Genomic DNA, 21,200 nt, shown 5'->3' with positions numbered 1-21,200 from the left:
TTGCTCAGCCTTCATTGGATCCTCCATGAGTCCGGGAACTCCCTACCTCACAAGGCAGAGTTGTTATTAGAAAGGTCTCCCTGCCCCAAATCCCTTACTCATGCCTGATCCTTTTCAAATGAGCACAGGCTTGCTTCCAACCTCTATTCCATGCACGAGTGCACAAATGTGTGCCTTCCTCTCTCTGCCCAAGCTCTGAGAATCAGCTTCTTTTCTGATCAGGTCCCTGAAGAGGGTCATGTGGCTGCAACACAGAGGGTGCTGGGCAGGGTGTAAGTGGGCTGGGTGAGGGTGAGGGGACCAGAACTGGTGGATTTGCTCATTATCCACTTGACAAACATTGACTGAGCACCTGTAATGTGCCAGGCCCAGTGCTAGGTGCTGAGTTTATGATTAACGTGCTTGCATTCTAAGTTGCTTCAGTTGTGTCCGACTCTTAGTGACCCCATGAACTGTAGCCCACCAGGCTTTTCTGTCCATGGAATTCTCCAGGCAAGAGTACTGGAGTGGGTAGCCATCCCTTCTCCAGGAGATCTTCCCGACACAGGAAACAAACCCAGGTCTGCTGCACTGCAGGCAGATTCTTTACCATCTGAGCCACCAGGGAATCTCTTGCTGCTGCTGCTGCTGCTGCTAAGTCACTTCAGTCGTGTCCGACTCTGTGTGAGCCCATAGACGGAAGCCCACCAGGCTCCCCCTTCCCTGGGATTCTCCAGGCAAGAACACTGGAGTGGGTTGCCATTTCCTTCTCCAATGTGTGAAAGTGAAAGTGAAGTCGCTCAGTCGTGTCCGACACTTAGCGACCCCACGGACTGCAGCCTACCAGGCTCCTCCATCCATGGGATTTTCTAGGCAATAGTACTGGAGTGGCTTGCCATTGCCTTCTCCACCTAATTCTCTTCAAAGAGAACAAGCTTGTTCCCAACCCCTCCCTCTTAAACCCACCAACACTCTCTTCCCCACTGAGAAAGGGATTTTAAGCCAGAATCAAAAACAGTGTTTTTCAAACTGAGTGGCAACCTGTTGGTGGGTCATGAAGTCTATTTAGTAGCTGTGACCTTAATGAGTTTTTTAGTGAAACACAGTAAAGGAATTTAAAACATCACATTTAGAAAATATTGCTTTGTGTAATGTTATAGTTATATCTCTTTTTATTGAGATAATGTTAATGGGTTAAGATATTAAATGCGTTTCTTTCTGAAAGTCTCAATTAAAAGGGTTTGAAAGTCACTGGTCTGGAGTTTGAGGAAAAGTCAGCCGTGAGAAAATGGTGGGGACACACATCCCAGGCAGAGGGAACAGCATGGATGAGAGCCACAAAGTGGAGGGGTTGGTCTGGCCTTGTCCTGCGGGTGGCGGGAGCTATAGGAGGTCAGGTGAGGTCTTCCTCATCCCTGTGTCCTGCTACATGGGCAGGAGGGAGATGGCCAGAAGCTATCTTTGTCTCCCCAGGAGCCTGAACCTGTTTCCACCTGGGTCTCAGCTTTCAGGACTGCCTGGCCTTTGGGAACAAAGTCAGCCAACCCGGGGGGCAAAAGTCTGAATTTCTAAATCAGACAGACCTGTACTTAAAGCTTATCTCAGCTACTTACCTTTGATCATAGGCAGCCTTCTTTTTTTGCTGCTTTGGGTCTTGTTTGCAGCGCATGGGCTTTCGCCAGCTGCTGAGAACAGGGGCTACTCTTCATTGCAGTGAGTGGGCCTCTTACTGCAGCGGCTTCTCTTGCTGCAGAGCCCAGGCTATAGAGCTCAGGCTCGGGAGTTGTGGCTCACAGACTTAGCTGCTCCAAGGCATGTGAGATCTTCCTGGATCAGGGATTGAACCCTTGTCCCTTGTGTTGGCAGGCAGATTCTTAACCACTGGGCCACCAGGGAAGTCCACAGGCAACTTTTATAACCTCTCTGTGCCTCAGTTTCCTCCTGGGTTAAATGAGGCCCCCAGGCTTTCAGCCCTCTAGGTTCTTTCTTCACTTCCGCATAGAGTAGGGTTGTCAGATTTAGCAAAGAAAAATACAGGATACCCCAGTTCAATTTCAGTTTCATATAATGAGTAAATTTTCAATGTAAGTATGTCCCAAATATTGCATTGAATCTACTTATGCTAAACAATTTGCTGTTTCTCTGAAATTCACATGTACCTGGGTATCCAGTGTTTTATCTGGCAACCCTCCATAGAAACTCTCACTTTCCATCCCAGAACTCTGCGGACCCGCTCCCCTGCAAGGTTTCTGGGGCTTCCAGAGGGGAGCCCCAGGCTCCCACCCCTCCCACCCCCTGCTGCTGGGGGCTCTCTTTTTATTCTGTCCCACTTCAGCCACTATGGATCTGCCCTGTTCTTTGTCTCTCCTTCCCCAGAGTTCCAGCCGCACAGGCTGTGGTGTGTGACCTGCTTTTACCGACCTTGATGGGAGGATGGAGGGCACTTGCAGCTCCGCTCAGAGCGGGAAACACACCTGTTATCTGTCAGATAGCACCAGTCCTGAATTTTGTCACTGTGCTCCCACGTGGGGCACCCTTACTGGCCCAGCTCCCCACAGATACCCTCCTCCTACCTCTGTTTTTCCAGACTCTCAGCCACCTCCTTCAAGCCTCCAGCAAACCACATGCAAATCCCTGTTTCTTTAGTCTTCAGCCTCCATTAACCTTCTTTCTCACTTCTTCCCTATCTTGATTATTTCATAGGGTGGGTATGAGGTAGAAACTCACTTTCACAATTAAAAATGTCCTCTCGAAGCCAGACTTCCTGAGACTTCCCTGGTGGTGCAGTGGTTAGGACTCCATGCTTCTGCAGGAGACCCAGTTCAATCCCTGGTTGGGGAACTAAGACTCCCGCAAGCCACATGGCACAGCCAAAAAAATGAGCCAAAACACCAGACATCTGGGATTCTAATTCTGCCTCCCCACGTATTAGCTGTGTGATCTCAGGAAAGTTACTTAACCTCTCTCATTTTCCTCATCTCATAAATATGAGATGATAATTTTAGCTCATAGGATTGCTGTGAAGATTAACAGTGTTAATGCATGTAGGAATGTCTAAAGGAGTTCATGAAACAGTGAGCACTAAATGCAAGTTCAGTCTTATAACTGCTGTATTTCATCAGTTCTAAGGTGTACCTTTTTCCTGTCATTCTAATGTCTTAATGATCGTGGTATCTTATAACAGCTGGGAATGGTTGTCATTACCTGTGCATATTTAAATTTGGTCCTTTGAGTTTCACGCCTTCTCATTCCTACATCTGTTCAGTTTAATTGCTATTTAAAATGTCTTCAAAAAGTTACACTATGGTTTAACAGTTAAACAAAGTTATTTTGTGTTCCTAAGGACACAGAAACAGAGCAGCCTGCCAAGCATATGACATTAGTGAAGCAAATAGTTGTTATTGAAGAATGACCACAAGTCTGTATTTTCTTGTAAAACAACTGCCAAGTGTTTTATGGGACCCAAGAGTTTTATGAGTCCCACAAGTAGATGAAATTTTTGTTTTACTACTGAGAAAAGGGCAAAATGATTGCCAGTCACACATGAAGCAAGAAAACACTCGAGGTATGCTTACAGAAACATAACAGACAATCTTGTAAGAAATGATGGATCACTACACTTCAGATGGCACAGAGGGTGAAACTGTGTAAAGAAATATCAAGGACTCACTTGGAATCAAAATAGGATTTTAGGAAAGTCAAACTCTGAATGTGAAGAAAATTTTGAACTCTTTTAGCCAGTTTGTTTTGCCTATAATATCCTTTTTTCATGTGTTCATAAGAGTGACTTTTGACTAAATGCTACTGTGTTCAGTTGGTCTGTCATGTCCGACTCTTTGTGACCCCATGGACTGCAGCAGACCAGGCTTCCCTGTCTTTCATTATCTCCTGGAGTTTGCTCAAACTCATGTCCATTGAGTTGGTGATGCCATCCAACCATCTCATCCTCTGTTGTCCCCTTCTCATGCCTTCAATCTTTCCCTGTATCAGTCTTTTCCAATGAGTCAGCTCTTCGCATCAGGTGGCCAAAGTACTGGAGCTTCTGCTTCAGCATCAGACTTTCCAATAAATATTCAGGGTTGATATCCTTTAGGATTGACTAGTTTGAGCTCCTTGCAGTCCAATGGACTCTCAAGAGTCTTCTCCAGCACCACAGTTTGAAGGCAACAATTCATAGTGCTCAGCGTTTTTTATTGTCCAGCTCTCACATCCATACATGACTACTGGAAAAACCATAGCTTTGACTTGACAGACCGTGATCAGCAAAGTAATGTCTCTGCTTTTTAATATGCTGTCTAGATTTGTCATAGCTTTTCTTCTGATATCTACGTAAATCTGAAAGACTTTTTTCAATAAGTACAAAATAAAAATTAGGAATAAAGCATTTTGGGGGTTTTCCTTCACTTATGTTTAAAAATTATTTCTAAAATAACATAAAACCTACCACCCTAACCATCTGTGCGTGCGCGATTCAGTGGTATCGGGTGCATTCACAGTGTTGTGTGACCATCTCACCATCTGTCTCCAAGCATTTTTGTCACACTCTAGTTAGCAGTGCATCACACAACTGATGGCACCTTATTCCTCAAAAGACACGGTGTGTTCAATCCCTAGGTTGGGAAGATCCCCTGGAGTAGGAAATAGCAGCCTGCTCCAGTATTTGAAAATTCCGTGGATGGAGGAAACTGGTGGGCTACAATCAATGGGGTCTCAAAGAGCACACACACACAACATACAGCTTGCATACTAACCAAGAAACACATAGCTGAAACAATGTTTCCTCTCTTCTTTAAATATAATTAAGCAAAATTACTCTTTTAAAATTACACAGTGTTGTGATCACTGTAAACAAAATGCAACCCTCCCCGGGTGGGGGCTCCTCAGCAAACAGGGACCACAGCTGGAACCCTCCAGCTTCTCAGGAACACCTTCCACTCTGGCTCAAAAAGAATGCACAGCCTGACTAGGGGCCCAGTCATGGCTGCCGTCCTCCCCTCCTTTCAGACTTGGGTCCAGACCAGAACATGAGTGAGTCTCAGTCTCTCTGGACTGCATGTTGGAATCTGTAAAATGAGATTCATAGGCTAGACGACCTCTATCTTAGAGTGGTATCTTACCACTGGGTTCTAAATTTATGGCTGTGTGACTGAATGGCCAACATACACCTACACAGCTTAGGGGGTGTGGATCAAGGACTACAGAAAGAAGTCATGACACTTTTGGGGGTTTGTTAGGAGGTAAGAGACTTTTTACTTGATTAGATAAGGGGAGATCCTGCCCAGAATCATGGGTCAGCCACTTTCTCTCTCTCTCAAGGTCATGAACATTTTGATCAAAGAGGAGAGACAAGAAAGTGTGTGTGGCCCATCCAAGGGCACACAGAATCACGGGGGGCTCCACTTTGCGGTCTCCAGTTGCTCTCAGATTTCCATTCCTGGGACTGTGACTTGCCCCGGGAACAGGAGGTAGAGCAAAGCCAAGCAGCTGGTTGTCTCAGTCTCATTTTGACCCTGACCCTGCCTCTGGGCCCCCAGGACAGGGAGCAGGGCTGGAGAGAGCAAAGAAATGTGATGTAATGGGACCTAATGCCTCCTGGACCCCAGGTCAGGGCAGCATTGATGGCAGGGGGTGGTACTGCCCGAGGCTGGACTGAGTGGGCACCCAGACCAGGGAGTCACTTACTGCAGTCACCCCGTGCCTGCACAGCTCACTGCCCCACAGAAATGTCCTCCCCTGTGGCTTGGGTGGCTCCGAGCTCTAGGGGTGCCTAGAGCCTGTCACAGCTTCTGGGAGCCTAACATGCAAGTTTACGGAGTCGTGGTCTCTCCTGACCGTATAAATAATGCTGTTAATAACAGATGACATCAACTGACAACTTGCTGTGGGCCAGGAGCAGCTCTGATCACTTTCCATACATTAGTTCATTTAATCTAAACCCCAAGCCCACACAGGTTTATTATCCCCTTTTGAAATCACAGAGATGCACCATGGAACGGAAACCCACAGCTTCCTCAGTCAACCTCAGCTTGACTCCATCACCCAAGGCCAGGATCCCAGCACCTCTTAAACTGCCCCGTGCTTCCAGGCTATGAAAGCTGCTATTTGGCAGGGGTTCCGGGGAGCAAGTGAAGCTTAATGATTTATGGATAACTGACTGCAAGAAAGCGAACACAGGAGAGACACAGAAGCTTTATGCCTTGGAAGGTTCGTGTCACACCAATCGGTTGTTTTCCATCCCCTGTGAGATGGAGGTCAGCCAGCAGGAAGAATGTCCCGATCTCCAGAAGGGGTAGCACTGACACCCCGTTTCATGGTCAGTTCTGTAAGGTGTTGCCCCCGACTTGGCAAACAGTTTGAGTCAGAGAGAGGGTTTTGGCAGCATAAGCCCTACAGAATCCCCATAGGACGGGTGGGGGCAGGGGAGGCCCTGGGGCAGCTGCCCTGGGATAACCTAGGGAACAAACACGGAAAACTAAGGGACGTCAATCCCTATCTGGAGCTCATTAATGGGGAACACCATTCAGCTGTGAAGTCCTAGATGGGGTGATAGGCATGCTGCACCCAGGGGTAGGGGGTGGGGGCAGGAGGCAGCCATAGGGGAGAAGAGGTATTGGCCAGACTCCACCTACATCTCACGTGTCCAAATTCAGGATGGAGGGACCCTATAAATGCCCAGGACCAGCCTCCCCAGAGACCCTGAGAGAGAGACAGACAGAGGGAGAGAGTGCGAGATCTGCAAGCTCCCCGCCCCGAGACCCCTGGGCCAGCCCACGGAAGGCTCCGCAGCATGTGGGAGCTCCGGTCCATAGCCTTCTCCAGGGCAGTGCTTGCAGAGTTCCTGGCCACACTCCTCTTCGTCTTCTTTGGCCTCGGCTCAGCCCTCAACTGGCCACAGGCCTTGCCCTCTGTGCTACAGATTGCCATGGCCTTCGGTCTGGCTATCGGCACCCTGGTGCAGGCTCTGGGCCACGTCAGCGGGGCCCACATCAACCCTGCCGTGACTGTGGCCTGCCTGGTGGGCTGCCACGTCTCCTTTCTCCGTGCTGTCTTCTACGTGGCTGCCCAGCTGCTGGGGGCTGTGGCCGGGGCCGCGCTGCTCCATGAGATCACACCACCAGCTATCCGTGGGGACCTGGCTGTCAATGCCGTGAGTAGCCAGAACTGTGCCCTTTCCAGAAGGGCAGATCCTGGGGAGTCTCTTGTGAAGGATGAGATGGGAGGGACCATATCTGGCTGAGGGTCTAGCTAGGGAGAGAGAGAGAGACAGAGAGAGGTGGGGTGGGGAAGGGGCAGAAACGCTGCAGCCAGGAGCATAGCTGCCACAGGAGAGTCAGGGTGGAAGGAGCAGTGATGTCAGAGCAGCGGCTGGGTACCCACGGGTCTGCTGGTACCTTCTGCCCTGAGCCTCGTGGAGGGAGAGCCGCATCAAGGACTCTGTTGACTTGATGCTCGCATTGCAGCAAGGGCTATGCTAGAACTTATGGAGGACGGAGTCCCCAGGCAGACATGAATAGACTATGAAGAAGGAACTTCAGAGAGCTAGTCCCCAGCATCTTCCTGAGGGAAGAAGGACCCAACATTCCTTCAGCATACACTGTGTGCAGGGCTCACAGCAGGGGCTCCATGCGAGCCATGTGTGGATAACTTACAACAAACTATAAGGGATGGATGAGAAGATCCATTTCTTAAGGACATGGAAGCTGAGACTCAGAAGGGGGAAGTACCAAAGCCAGTCTTTAAACCCAGGCTCGACTGTAAAACCTGTGATCTCTCTACCCCACCAATGTTTCCTCCTTGAGCCACCATCTAAGCCTTGTTTTGCAAACAAGGAAACAGAGGCTCAGAGATGGGAAGTGACAGGCTAAAAGCTCTACAGTTTGTCGACATCAAGGAAAGTAGTAGAACCCAGGGCAAAGCTGAAGGGGCAAGGTCTCTCCAGACCTTGGAAGAGGTCCCCAGAGCCCACGAGCTGACTGACATGACCAGTGGCTTTGGGAGCTGAGGGTGACACTGTGGCCCCTCCCCCTCCAAAGCCCTGCCTTCTCCCTCTCCTGGGTCTGGGCAAGGCCTGGGCATCTGAGGGCATGGGTGGGAAGAGACAGCCTGTGCCTCTCAACACAGCTCTAACTCTTCTTGCTCCTCTTCCAAGCCAGGAAGGCGAGTGCTTCTTTCATGCCTCGATCTCCCGCATTTCTTGGCCTTCTCTACCCCTGGGCCACTGGATAAAAGCTCTGATGTCTCTGAAGAGTCTTGCATGGTCTCTGTGGCCATCCCCTCCCCTGTATAGGTGGCCTTCCTCATGCAAGGAGCAAGGGTGTTCCAAATGGGAAACTTCTCTCTTCAAAATGGAAAATATGATGAGTCTGGGGGCTCAAGTTTGAGAGAAGGCAAGAGTGACCACTGTGATGGATAGACTGAGAAGTCTGACCATTTCCATTGAGAATGAAATTAGTTCAGTTTGCAGCAAGATGAGGTCTGCTGCTGCTGCTGCTGCTACTGCTGCTAAGTCACTTCAGTCGTATCCGACTCTGTGTGACCCCATAGACGGAAGCCCACCAGGCTCCCCCATCCCTGGGATTCTCCAGGCAAGAACACTGGAGTGGGTTGCCATTTCCTTCTCCAATGTGTGAAAGTGAAAAGTGAAAGTGAAGTCGCTCAGTCGTGTCCGACCCTTAGCGACCCCACGGACTACAGCCCACCAGGCTCCTCCATCCATGGGATTTTCTAGGCAATAGTACTGGAGTGGCTTGCCATTGCATGAGGTCTAGTTAGACTAAAAGAGGAACTTCCTGAAAGCATGGTCAAGAAAGCCTCAGAATGTGTGGCTGGGAAACCTCCTCTAATAGCAGGGCAACGGGAGTGTTAGGGGGCCTTGAGGACACAACCTCCTGCTCTTTCATCATCTCATAGATGACTGGGGCCCTCAGGAGGGAAGGGTCTGGGAGGCTCCTCCGAGTTTCTGCTCAATATTTACCATCTTGATGACCTCGGGAGAAGCTTCCTGGCTGGAATGGGGCAGCAGTGAGACTGACTTGCCCTGAGGCTAGCAAGAGCCAGATGACCCCAATGGCTGTCCCAGCTGTCCTCTGAAGTTGTTGGAAAAGCCAGTCTGCCCACCAAGAATTTACCACTGGTGTGCATCTGCTTTGTGGCAAGCCAGACTTCATCTCATTCTTGGTACACCCCTATAAGGAGAATTCTGCGATCCTCCACTCTGAGTGGTAAAATTGAGGTTTAGCATTCAATTGATTCAAATCACAGAGCCGTGTCAGCACCTGGAAATGGACCCAGAGCTGTCTGTCACCGAACCCATGTCCATACTCTCTCCTTTGGACCACTCTTTATCAGGGAATGGAGCTGGGGCTCTGCCTTTGTCATTTCCATTTGTCTCACAGTCTGCCAGGATCCATTTTGCTATCCCCATTTTATAGAAAGACAAACTGAGACTGAAATAAACAGAGCCCCACAGCAAGTCAGAGGGTCCAAAGTGTCTGACTCCAAAGCTCTTCACTGCCCCCAGTATAGGCTCTGACTTTGGAAGATGAGAGGGGGTTGAGGTTAGACTCCAGAGAGACCCAAAGGTGCCATCTCGATGGTTAGGACCCAAGGTGGGGGTTCAGAGCCTGGAGAAGGAGTGTGGGAGCTCAGGGCTACCCCAGCTTCACCCTGTGCAGTGCCCAGACCCAGAGGGCAGGGTGTAGGGTTCAAGATAATAAAACCCAGAGAGAAACCCAGTACTGGGCGTGACCGAGCTATGAAATAGCCTCTTCACTCAGCCCCAGGCTCTCTCATTACAAGGTAAGGTCCGCTGGGGTGTGGAGGCAGCACAGTACAGGGCTCCAGAACCCCTACCTCAACTTCCGCAGGACGTGCAGAGAGCATATCCACAGGGCAAAACTGGCGCCTGAAATGCAGCAGGAATAGGCAAGGTCAAGGGGAACAGGCACGGCTGCACACTGGACTCCTGGGGGAAGGGAGCACACGAGTGCCAGCCCCTGAGCCAGTCCCTTGATCCTGTTCTGGGGAGCCCTTTGACCACAGGAGGAAAGACCACTGGCCTCCCATTACACCAGTATCCTATGGCTTAAATAGCAAGGAAGGTCTTCCTATAACCAGGCCTAAAACTTCCTGCTGCAATCAAAACCTCTTCCCTCCTAGTTCTTCAGGAAACAGAAATTCCACATCTCAGTACCCTTTTCCTCTCACACTGCAGGCACACAATCCCAGTTACCAAAGCTAACGGGCTATGGAGTCAGTTTCCCTACCTCTAGCCTGGGAACCACCGTCAGTCAGTCATAGGGTCCATCTCCCTGCCTGTGTGCCATGGCCCAGTAAGAACCCTCCAGCAGTGTGGACTGAGGTGGCTGGTGCGCCCTGGTGGACTGTGCCCGGAAGCCTCTCTGGGTCCCTGGCTGCAGGTGACGATGACACCAACGTGGGGCACATGCTCAGTCGTCCCCCTCCTCCGTCCCCAGCTCAGCAACAACTCGACAGCGGGCCAGGCCGTTACTGTGGAGCTTTTCCTGACGCTGCAGCTCGTGCTCTGCATCTTCGCCTCCACTGACGAGCGCCGTGGAGACAACGTGGGCACCCCTGCCCTCTCCATCGGGTTCTCTGTGGCCCTGGGCCACCTCCTTGGGGTAGGTCATGGCCACTGATTCCAGCCTCCCTGGAGGGACAGACGCAGACCTTCGCCAAAGACAGCTACACAGACTGCTCTAGAGATAGAGACACAGGACCCCCAAAAGTGACAGCCACAGAAACAGCCCCAGAGGGACAGATACACAGACCTCCCAAGCAGAACAGACACATGGACATACTCCACAGGGTTTGACCCCCAGGCACCACAAAGGGACAGACAGCACTCCAGCTTCAAATGAATAGCAAGCCCTGTAAAAACAGCACGAACTTAATTATCCATCCATGAATGCCCTTTAGGTTGAGTCAAGCACTGGAGAGGGGCACAAAGAATGGCTCCATCCTCACCCTGCTCCCCTCCCTGACTCCTGCCTCCATTGCAGATCCACTACACTGGCTGCTCCATGAATCCTGCCCGCTCCCTGGCTCCAGCTATCGTCACCGGCAAGTTTGACGACCACTGGGTAATGGCCGAAACCCCCCTGTCTTCCCCTCCCATCTCCACTAGACGGGAGAGCAGTGGGATCAGCAAATCCACCCCGCCCCCAATCCTCCTCCGGGGGCTACCTTTCAGATCTGATGCCAGAGACTCCGTTTCCACATCTATAAATGAGGATAAAAGTGGTTGTTCCTTTGGCTTTGGGGAAAGATTAAGTGAGGTTACCGGTTTAAAAGAGATGACGCAGTGCCTTAGAATTCGATAAATGGTAATATTTATACTAGGCTACATATTTCCATCATTTAGCACTTATCTAGTACTTCCTTAGTATGTGCCAGGACTTATTCTAAGTGCTTTGCAAATATTGACTCATAGAGTTTTCACAACAACCCTAGGCGTTAGGTATCAGCGTGAGGAAACAGGCACCGAGAGGCCAAGTAACTTGCCCAAGGTTACCAGGGAGTCCGCACCGAATTCGCCCCATTAGCCCACAACTAACAAGTCTTCCCAGCTGCTCGCTCCTCCGCACTATTCACACGGAAGGGCGTTTGACACCCTTCACCGCGCGAGGCCCCCTTTCAGCGCCAGCGGGGAGAGGCGCGTCCCTCGAGCCGCCCTCTCGCTCGCCCCCAGGTCTTCTGGATCGGACCCTTGGTGGGCGCCATCGTGGCCTCGCTCCTCTACAACTACGTGCTGTTCCCGCCCGCCAAGAGCCTGTCGGAGCGCCTGGCGGTGCTGAAGGGGCTGGAGCCCGACGCCGACTGGGAGGAGCGCGAAGTGCGGCGGCGGCAGTCGGTGGAGCTGCACTCCCCGCAGAGCCTCCCGCGCGGCAGCAAGGCCTGAGCGCCGGGACGCGCTGGGGGAGCTCGCCCGCCCGCCCGCCGCCCCGCCGGAGGCCCTCTCCCCAGGCTCGAAGCCGGCCCCCACGGCGCAGTAGCTGCTTCCAAGACGCGCCGAGCGGCCAGGGCCCCGGGCACCGCGGTGAGCCTGGCAGATCCCCCTGGCCCGAGGCTGCGGGGCAGCAAGCGGCGGACCCTGCGGCGCCTGGCAGGGAGCTGGGGTCTGCGGCGCCCAGCCGGGAGGGAGGGCGGAGCTAGAAGCATGCTCCGGAGCCTGCGCAAGTGTACTGGGGGCTGGCGGACGGGAGCTGGAAAAGGTGCCCCATGGTTTCTGCGTGTTCGTCCCCCAGTGCCTCTCTCTCCCCAAGTGCAGGGCTGTGCACACTCCGGAGGTAAGCAGGTGTGCCTGCGCTGGCGCAAGTGTGCCCTGGCTGATCACCTCTCACTCCCTTCTTGACCCCTCCCTCCGCACCTGCAATAAATCCGCGTCCTCTGCAGTGGAGGCCTCCTGTCCCCAGGAGCGCTAAGCGCGCTCCCCAGGAGAAGGGAAGAGGGGGGTACGGAGGCCACTCTGAGAGGGCTGGAGGGAGGCACTGATTTCCACTCCCGACTCTGCCCCTTCAGGCAAGTTTCCCCAAGCTGCAGCATTGGGTCCTAAGAAGACAGCTCCCCCAGAATTGGCCTGGGATGGGAGCAGGGAGAGGAAAGTTGAGGGCCGAGGACCTCCCTCCTGCCCTAAGAGAGGCCCTAGCCCCAGGAAGAAGCAGGCACCCAGCAGGTGTAGCTGCCACCCCATCTGAGACCCATGGGGGTGGGGGCGGGTGGGCTCCAGACTGAGAGATTAGCCTCCCACTGTGGCAGAGGAAACAAAAGGCCTTAGTGGGCCCCTGGCCTTTGTCTTGGGAGGGGGAAGATTTGCAACTAGACACTTCTTGAAAGGAGACACTCAGTTTCGCAAGTGAGCCCTCTCACCCAGCACACACCTATGGCTGGCTGGGCAAGGCACTCAGGCACGTAACCACAGGCACCAGACAACATGCCCCCATCACCTATCCCACTCGGCACGTCCCAGGAAGCAGCTCTTCTTCCCCTCTCCCTTCCACCTCCCCCAGCCCTACTGCCCCCTCCCTTCTGGCTCCCCACATAGGACCTTATTGTGGAGAGAGCAGCCTAGCACTCTCTAGGCCAAAGAAGGGGAAATGACTTGTCCAGGCAGAGACAGGTCTATGTCTAGAGCCGGGCCTTCTAAATTTCCAGGCCAGTGCGATGTTTCTCAAATGAGATTAACTGGGATTAAGTGAGATCATGCATGTAAAGATGCTGTGTGAACTATAATTCCTCATACCATTATCACGCATTAGTGGGATCATTTCGCTATTTCTGTTCCTGGGGGTGGGGTGGGGTGAGGGGAAGAATGCAGAAGGGGCATGACTTTTGGCCTCCTATACCTCCTTTAATTTGTGGTTAAAGCCAAGGCAGGCCCTGGGGCCCCAAGGTACCAGCAGGAGATGGGTGTGGGGCTAGCCCCATCCTGATCCAGCCTCTTCACCTCTCCCAACCCTGAGCCTCCACATTGACTGTTCTCCCCTCATCTCCCTTCCTCCCACCACCCATGCCAGCCGTCCTCCCCTCCCTCTCCAGCCTGTTGCATAGCTGACCTAAGGACCACACCGTGAGCCCCCTTCTCTGTGCTCTGATGCCTTCATGCTTTCAAGGCTTTTCTCTGTGTCTGTCCCACACTGCACAAGCATCACTGTGCACCAGAGCTTCCAGCCACTTCGGGCCCTCCACTCCCTTCAGAGACAGTCTGGACAAGGAACACATATCTGTAATTATGCCCACTGCCTCCTCTAAGCTCTTTTCTGTCTTCCTTGACCTTCCTTCGGGTTAGAAAAAGCCTGCCCTCGATCGTAGATGCTATGGAGGTGATTCTCCCAATCCTCGACAGCTGATGACAGTCACTTGGTCTCGTTCCTGGAGGAGGGGTCAAGTCAGAGTCCAAAGTGACCCCCAGGGCTGTACTTCTGGCAACTGAGTGTCCTTGCACTGGAATTTCAAAGGCAGCAAGGTACTGAGCTGTGAGCCAAGCCTGGACGTGTCTCAGGTATATCATCCCCTCCTCACTTCTCCCCAACAGATCCCTCTGTGCTATGTCCAGTCACTCAATAGTTTCTGATTCTTTGCAACTCCTGGACTCTGACCCACCAGGCTCCTCTGTCCATGGGATTTTTCAGGCAAGAATACTGGAGTGGGTTGCCATTTCCTTCTCCACAGATCCCTCTAGAAGTTGCCAAAAATTTCTCCCTACAGCTGTTCCCCTTCCAAGACGACACTGTCCCCTGAACTAAATGTGAGAGCCCTACTGCTTCCAGCCCTGATCGCCCAGATTGGGATCACTGAGGTCAGAAGTCAAAGCAGGATTCAAGTGATGGGATGGAGGGGAACTAGACCTATTAAGCATTTTTGTGTCCCAGTTTCTGTGCTGAGTGCTTTACATGCATTAACTCATCTAATCCTCCTAAAACTTCAGGGAGGTTAGAGAAGGCCAGCAGCCGACAGCCATGTTGCATTTTACTTTTTCCAAAGCATTTCCTTATCATCTCCTGCAATTATTTCCTAACCCTGCAAGACAGGCTGAGCAAATACTGTCCTTCCCATTTCAGGCCGAGGCTGAACAACTGGACTAAAGTCACACAGCTGTATATGGTAGAGCTAAGACTTGAACTCAAGCTTTCTGATGCAAAATGCCATGATCTTTCCACTCAGATGTCAGAACAGATCAGGCCTGTGTTGAGGCCACTCCTAGGGCCCTCCTGGGAGCCCTTGGCAGAAATCAAAGCAACCAGCCTGCCAGTCTTTGGAGGGTGGGCCAGGGCCAGGTGGGGAGACAATGACGAAGAACACAGGCTGGTTTCTGCCCTCAAAAAGCACCCAGTCTGGAGGAGGGTAGAGGTCACATGCCAAACCAGACAGAGGTGAGGCAGACGGACAGAACTTCAGGTCCCCAAGCTGGAGAGTGAGGAGATTCTGAGCTGAGGGGAGGAAGGGCTGGCCACTGGGCCTCAGCTGCCTCCACCTCTGCACTCCCACTTTGCGCCTGCGCGGGTTGCTTCAATACTCTTTTGGTCTTTAAGCTGCGATTCTGTATCTGGGCAGTGCCTCCCAGCTAGACTGTGAGCCCTTAGCGGGCAGGGCTCCTTTTGGTTCTCAGACGGCGCCCTCCTCTCGATCTTCCCTCATCTGTCTTGTGTAGCACAGTGCTCTGCACATGGTAAACACTCAATAAATGCTCACTTGTCAATAAATGCTGATTCAGTCACAACTTAGAAATGGTCTGTGCAGTCTGAGGAGCCAGAAGACAGACTAGAGTCTGTGGCATGTCATGGGCACCCAGAGCTGCCGCAAGGGGTGGCGCAGAAGGGATCTCAACGCTGAAGGGACTCAGCTGGGAGGCCTGTGTTATGCAAGCCCACTGTCAGCCTGGCCCAAATGGGTATGCTAGACTCTGAAACCCAGGTGGCACTGCAGGGAGGCCACCAGGACATGGGCTGGCTGTGTGGCCACCAGAAAGAGTGAAGGAGAGCCCCTTTTGGTCCCCTCATACAGACTATAGCACCATGCTGGGAAGACAGGGCAGGGACCTGGGATAACAATTATCCCAGGGTCTGGGATAACACCTAACACTGAACGTGCAAGATCCACCTCCTGCTCTTCTCCCCAAACCTGCTGCTGCCATGGTCCTTCCCGTCTCAACTGATGGCAGCTCCATCTTTCCAGCTTGAGGTCAAAAGGCTTGAGCCATCTTTGACTCCGCATTCTCACACCCAGCCCTGACTCCATCAGGGAATCCTGTCACTTCTCCCTTCAAAGGGATCCAGATCTCTCACCTTCAGTACTTCCCACCAGGCCACCGTGTCCCTGCCTCCATGCCCTTCTCATCTCTTCTCAACACAACAGCAGAGGTGTCTTTTAAAGCTTTGTCAGGGGGCATCCCTGGTGGCTCAGTGGTAAAGAATCTGCCTACCAATGCAGGATACAGGGGTTTGATCCCTGACCTGGGAAAATCCCAAGTGCCTCGGAGAAGCTAGTCTCCCACTCGCCGCAACCAGAGACAAGCCCGCGCAGCAACGAAGATCCAGCACAGCCATAAAAAAAATTATGTTTTTTAAAACCTTTGTCAGGGACTTCCTTAGTGGTCCAGTTGCCAAGACTCTGCACTTCCACTACAGGGGGCATGGGTTCAATTCTGGTCAGGGAAGTTATGCATGCCACACAGTACAGCCAAAAAGAGAAACAAAAAAGAATTTTTTCAGCCCACACCAGTCCCCAGTCAGTGACTCCCTCAGTCTCTCGAGTAAAGCCTGCAGTCCTTCTGGTGATGCACAAGGCCTGCCCACCTCCACTGCTTTCTGCCCTCCCTTGCTTTCTCTGCTCCAGCAATTCAGGCTGCTCCCTCTGCCTGGAATGTTCTTCCCCTATACATGCATGGTTATTTCCCTCTCTTCCTGAAACCAAGCAAGACGTTATGGGGCTCCTGGGTACAAAAGCCTTTCTGCATCACCTTCTCTGAGTTCCAAAGGGCAGGTTAAAACATTTGCTGATCAGGCAAGGGAGGAAATGCAGAGACAAGGGAGAAGTCAAGAAACAGTAGTACAGCCTTGGGAGCAGGGTCCTGGTTCCCCCTCAAGGGATACACATAATGTTATCTTTGAGCTCCTCTGCAGAATTAAAACTCATATCAAACAGAAGGCGTGATGAAGCACTCTTCTTTCCAGAGAAGGTCACAGTTCACCCATCACCTGATGCCAGATGACCTCTGGATTAAAGGAATGTGTGTCCTGCACACGCCCTGATCCCTGATCCTGACTAAAAGACTCTTCACAGCCCCCCACTCCCCCAAAGGTGGAAACACAGTTTTGAGGGCATTAGTCCACTGTGGCCCCCTTTACTGGCAAAGCAATAAATCTATTCTCTTCTACTTCACCCCAAACCCTGTCTCCGAGATTCGATTCGGCACCAGTGTACAGAAGCTGAGCTTCTGGCATCAGTTTTCCGTTCTGGAAAATTCCATTTGAAAGGCACCTGCTAGGGCAGAGGTCACAGGCTAAGCGGAACTTGGAAGCTGATTTGAGCCTTGTGCTGTTTGGTTTTTGGTTTGAGGCTTCTGTTGCTGGCGAGGATTTTGGTTTGTTCTTGGTCTGCACTTGAGTGTTCTATCGATCAAACATGGGAAATGCTTCATCTTCAATTCCATCTGATAGTCGTCTGGAGAAAATCCTGGCAGACTGATCGACCTATAGCTATGAACCTATGACTAAAAAGAAATGAGATCCTATTGTAATTCTGTTTGGCCAACGTGCATTCTTAAAAGTGAGGAGAGGTGGCCTTTGTATGATCCCCTATTCGTCAGCTAGAATTGCTTTGTCACAGGAATGGAAAGGCTGGGAATTTGCTCCTCTCCATCATGGCCAGCCACTCTTGGGTTCCTTGAGAGCCAGTTCTGGGCTTGTTCTCCTTCAAGAACTGAGCCATTCTCTTTGGAACCCTCAGTCTGGGATTGGAAGTGAAAGTTTTAGATGATACCTCCTCTGATTTTCTGGCTGTGCAACCATGGCTTCTCTGTCAATTGTATTTGTGTGTGTTGTTTTGGGGTGAGCCACTCTGTCTTGTGTGGGATGGGGAAATCTACCTGCTCATTGTGAGTCACTTTGAGTTCTCCCTCTGGGAGTGGAAATGGACTCTTCGGGCTGCACCTTGTCTAATATTTTGTCTGTTAAACCATATTGTTGTTTGTCTGTATGTGTGCAGTATTTTCACTGACTGGTGGAGAGGTCTTTGGTAAATAACAGGTCTCACTTGTGACAACATCAGGGTATCCTTCTCTGTTGCATTGGGCTCCGCCTGTGGCGGAGAGAGAATGTTCCCTTCTGGACTAGCCTTGATACAGGTGACCAGAGCTCTATCTTCTATCTTGTAGTCCCCCTAGGGTGTTTTCCCAAAGCTGGGAAATTTTCAGCTATGCTCCCATGAAAAGGAATTGGTATTTCTGATAAACCTATTTGCAGGGCAGCAGTGGAGATGCAGACAGACAACAGACTTACGGACCTGGGGAAGCGGGGGAAGGAGAGGGTGGGACGAATGAAGAGAGGGGCGTGGAAACATATACTCTACCATATAATTTGCTGTATGACTCAGAGAACTCAAACCCGGGCTCTGTGACAACCCAGAGTGGTGGGATGGCATATGGGAGGTAGGAGGGAGGTTCACGAGGGAGGGGACCTATGTATACCTATGGCTGATTCATGTTGATGTAAGGCAGAAACCAACACAATATTGTAAAGCAATTTTCTTTCAATTAAAAATAAATAAAAAAATTTTAAAAGAAGGTGGATTCAAAAACCTTTAGTAATTTGGCCTAAAAGCCATACTACTTTACTTCCTGTAATGTGTTTTTTTTTTATTGGAGGCTAATTATTTTATGATATTATATTGGTTGGTTTTGCCATACATTGACATGAATCCGCCCCGGGTGTACATGAGTTCCCCTTCCTGAACCCCCCTCCCACATCCCTCCTCCCCTTATCCTCCCTCTGGGTCATCCCCGTATACCAGCCCTGAGCATCCTGTATCATGCATCGAACCTGAACTGGTGATTTGTTTCACATATGATAATATACATGTTTCAATGCCATTCTCCCAAATCATGCCACCCTTGCCCTCTCCCACAGAGTCCAATAATGGTTAATTTTATGTATCAACTTGGCTGAGCCACAGTGCCCAGATATTTAGTCAAGAATTATTCTGAATGTTTCTGTGAAGGTATTTTGTGTGTGTGTGAGATTAGCATTTACATTAATGAAATTTGAATAAAACTGAAGTCCTCTGTAATGTGGGAAGGCCACAACCAATCAGTTGAAGGCCTTAATAGAACAAGATTAACCTCCCTTAAGCAAGAAGGAATTCTGCCACCTGACTATCTTTGAACAAGAACTCTTCCCTGAGTTTCCAGCCTAACCACCTATTCTATCAGGTTTGGGGATTCTCAAGTCAACTGTGAAAGCCAATTTCTTAAGAGAAACCTCTCTCTATTCAAAGAAAAAGAAATTGGTATTTATCTTCCCCTATGCCAACAAAGGTCCGTCTAGTCAAGGCTATGGTTTTTCCCGTGGTCATGTATGGATGTGAGAGTTGGACTGTGAAGAAAGCTGATCGCCGAAGAACTGATGCTTTTGAACTGTGGTGTTGGAGAAGACTCTTGAGAGTCCCTTGTACTGCAAGGAGATCCAACCAGTCCATTCTAAAGGAGATCGATCCTGGGTGTTCATTGGAAGGACTGATGCTAAAGCTGAAACTGCAATACTTTGGCCACCTCATGCGACGAGTTGACTCACTGGAAAAGACTCTGATGCTAGGAAAGGTTGGGGGCGGGAGGAGAAGGGGACGACAGAGAATGAGATGGCTGGATGGCATCACTGACTCTGTGGACATGAGTTTGAGTGAACTCCGGGAGTTGGTGATGGACAGGGAGGCCTGGGCCTGGCGTGCTGTGATTCATGGGGTCGCAGAGAGTCGGACACGACTGAGCGACTGAACTGAACTGAACTGAACTGATGCCTTGAGATGCAAATGTTCCTACCAGGAGTCTCAAGAACATTTATCTAGACTATCTCTACTTTCTGAGATTGAAGAAAGAGAAAAAAGAAAGAGGGGGGGCCTCAAATGGAAAAACTGTGAGATCTCTGGTTCTGTCTGTATGTAAAAATAACTGGTAAATGAGCTCTATTTAATTGTCTTAAAAATAAGTGCTTATAAATTAAATATTTTAAAAATTGGCCAAGATGAACTTCAGGACCATATGATCTGGGAAATCAGAGGAGTAGTCAGTACTGAATTGATATCTGCTATTGAAGGTGGCTTAAGCTTGCTGGTTTGATTAATATAGACATGTCTTTAGAGTCATCAAAATTAAACATGATACTTCTGTTGTACTTAGGTTTAATAGAAATCAAATAAGACCTTATTATATCTGTTGCAAACTATCAAGGAAAGTAACTTAATGTGAAGAAGAATTTGTTTATTTATCAGCCATGATTTGTAGTATGTGGGATCTTAGTTCCCCAACCAGGGATTGAACTCAGGCCCTTTGTATTAGAAGCACAGAGTCTTAACCACTGAACCATCAGGGAAGTCCTTTAGGGAAAGTAAATGACATGATAAGAGCTTTTAGGTAAACTGTATGGGAATAATTATGGTTTAGGAATGTCCACTTGAGGAGGATTCCTCTGGATATTTGGTAACACGAAATGTTAGTTAAATGATGGAAGTTTGTTGAATAGCTGGGTCATTCCCAAATAAAATAAGATACCAAGACATCAATTACTAAACAGAGAAATTAAAGACATTTAGGTCTATCAGTGAATATGTTTGGTGCCACCCGGAGATGTTCTCTATAAGAAAGCAAATGTTTTTAGAAATTATCATTGGTATTTATGTTCACCAATCAATAGAATGCTAATATAAAAGTTTATGATTTCTTACTTCAATTTTCACTAGAAATCAAGGTTTTTTAAGAGTTGAGGACTCTAATTTAAACATGTAATTAAAGCTAATAAAAATAATAAAGGAAGCATTTCAGTATGCTGTAGGAAAGTGGGATGTGTGTTTTCAGTAAGGAATGGAATTACATTTTATTAAGGAAAAACAAAGTGAGTCCATCTTAGAGCTCATTGTTTTTGGATGGAAAAATGAGGGATGGGCTAATATGGATGCAGAAAATGATGGACGGTTTGTGGGAAGTGGACCCTGAGAAGAGTTTTGTGCATGGTCAAGTCTGGTTGAGTTTGGAATGAATTTAACTGAGTAAATGAATTTCAAAAGTAAGCTGGTTTGAAACTTGAATTTTATTTTTATCTCTATCAGGAAGACAATTTTTCTTAAAACACTGAACTGCCTCTGATAACAGATTTAAGTTTCTTTACCTTTTAAGTTATCTGTTCTATATTTGCCTTTGGAATCTTTTATTGTCACTGTGGTTAAGTGAATAACTATTGTCTCACAGTGACTTATGATCTTATACACCCAAGGGTTTTGAAACTTTTTGACAAGCATCCCAAATATCAGGGCTTTTTAAAAATATTTAAGTATTTATTTGACTGCATCAAGTCTTGGTTGCAGCACATGGAATCTTTGTTGCAATCATGTTATATTGTTGCAAAGTTTAATTAAATTATTAAAGCAACACTCTTTGTTTCTGAGGCTTAACTCAATAATCTACTTTTGGATGAAGATCAGATGCTACATGATCT

The 21,200-nt window shown here is 49.6% G+C and overlaps 1 protein-coding gene across 1 annotated transcript; it reads left to right on the top strand.

The window, feature by feature from the left end:
- Positions 1 to 6,766: 6,766 nt before the first annotated feature.
- On the top strand, positions 6,767 to 12,031 carry LOC129536492 (aquaporin-2). The gene is made up of 4 exons (XM_055395453.2): positions 6,767 to 7,126; positions 10,455 to 10,619; positions 11,001 to 11,081; positions 11,690 to 12,031. The coding sequence occupies exons 1-4, from the start codon at positions 6,767 to 6,769 to the stop codon at positions 11,897 to 11,899; spliced, it is 816 nt and encodes a 271-aa protein (XP_055251428.1). The 3' UTR covers positions 11,900 to 12,031.
- The last annotated feature ends 9,169 nt before the right edge of the window (positions 12,032 to 21,200 follow it).

The sequence above is a fragment of the Moschus berezovskii genome, chromosome 6 (genome assembly GCF_049115385.1).
Source record: "Moschus berezovskii isolate FMDL1 chromosome 6, NW_MosBer_1.0, whole genome shotgun sequence".
Taxonomy (NCBI): Eukaryota; Metazoa; Chordata; class Mammalia; order Artiodactyla; family Moschidae; genus Moschus; species Moschus berezovskii.
The sequence above is the reverse complement of the archived record's forward strand: the minus strand, read 5'-3'. Positions and strand labels throughout refer to the sequence as shown.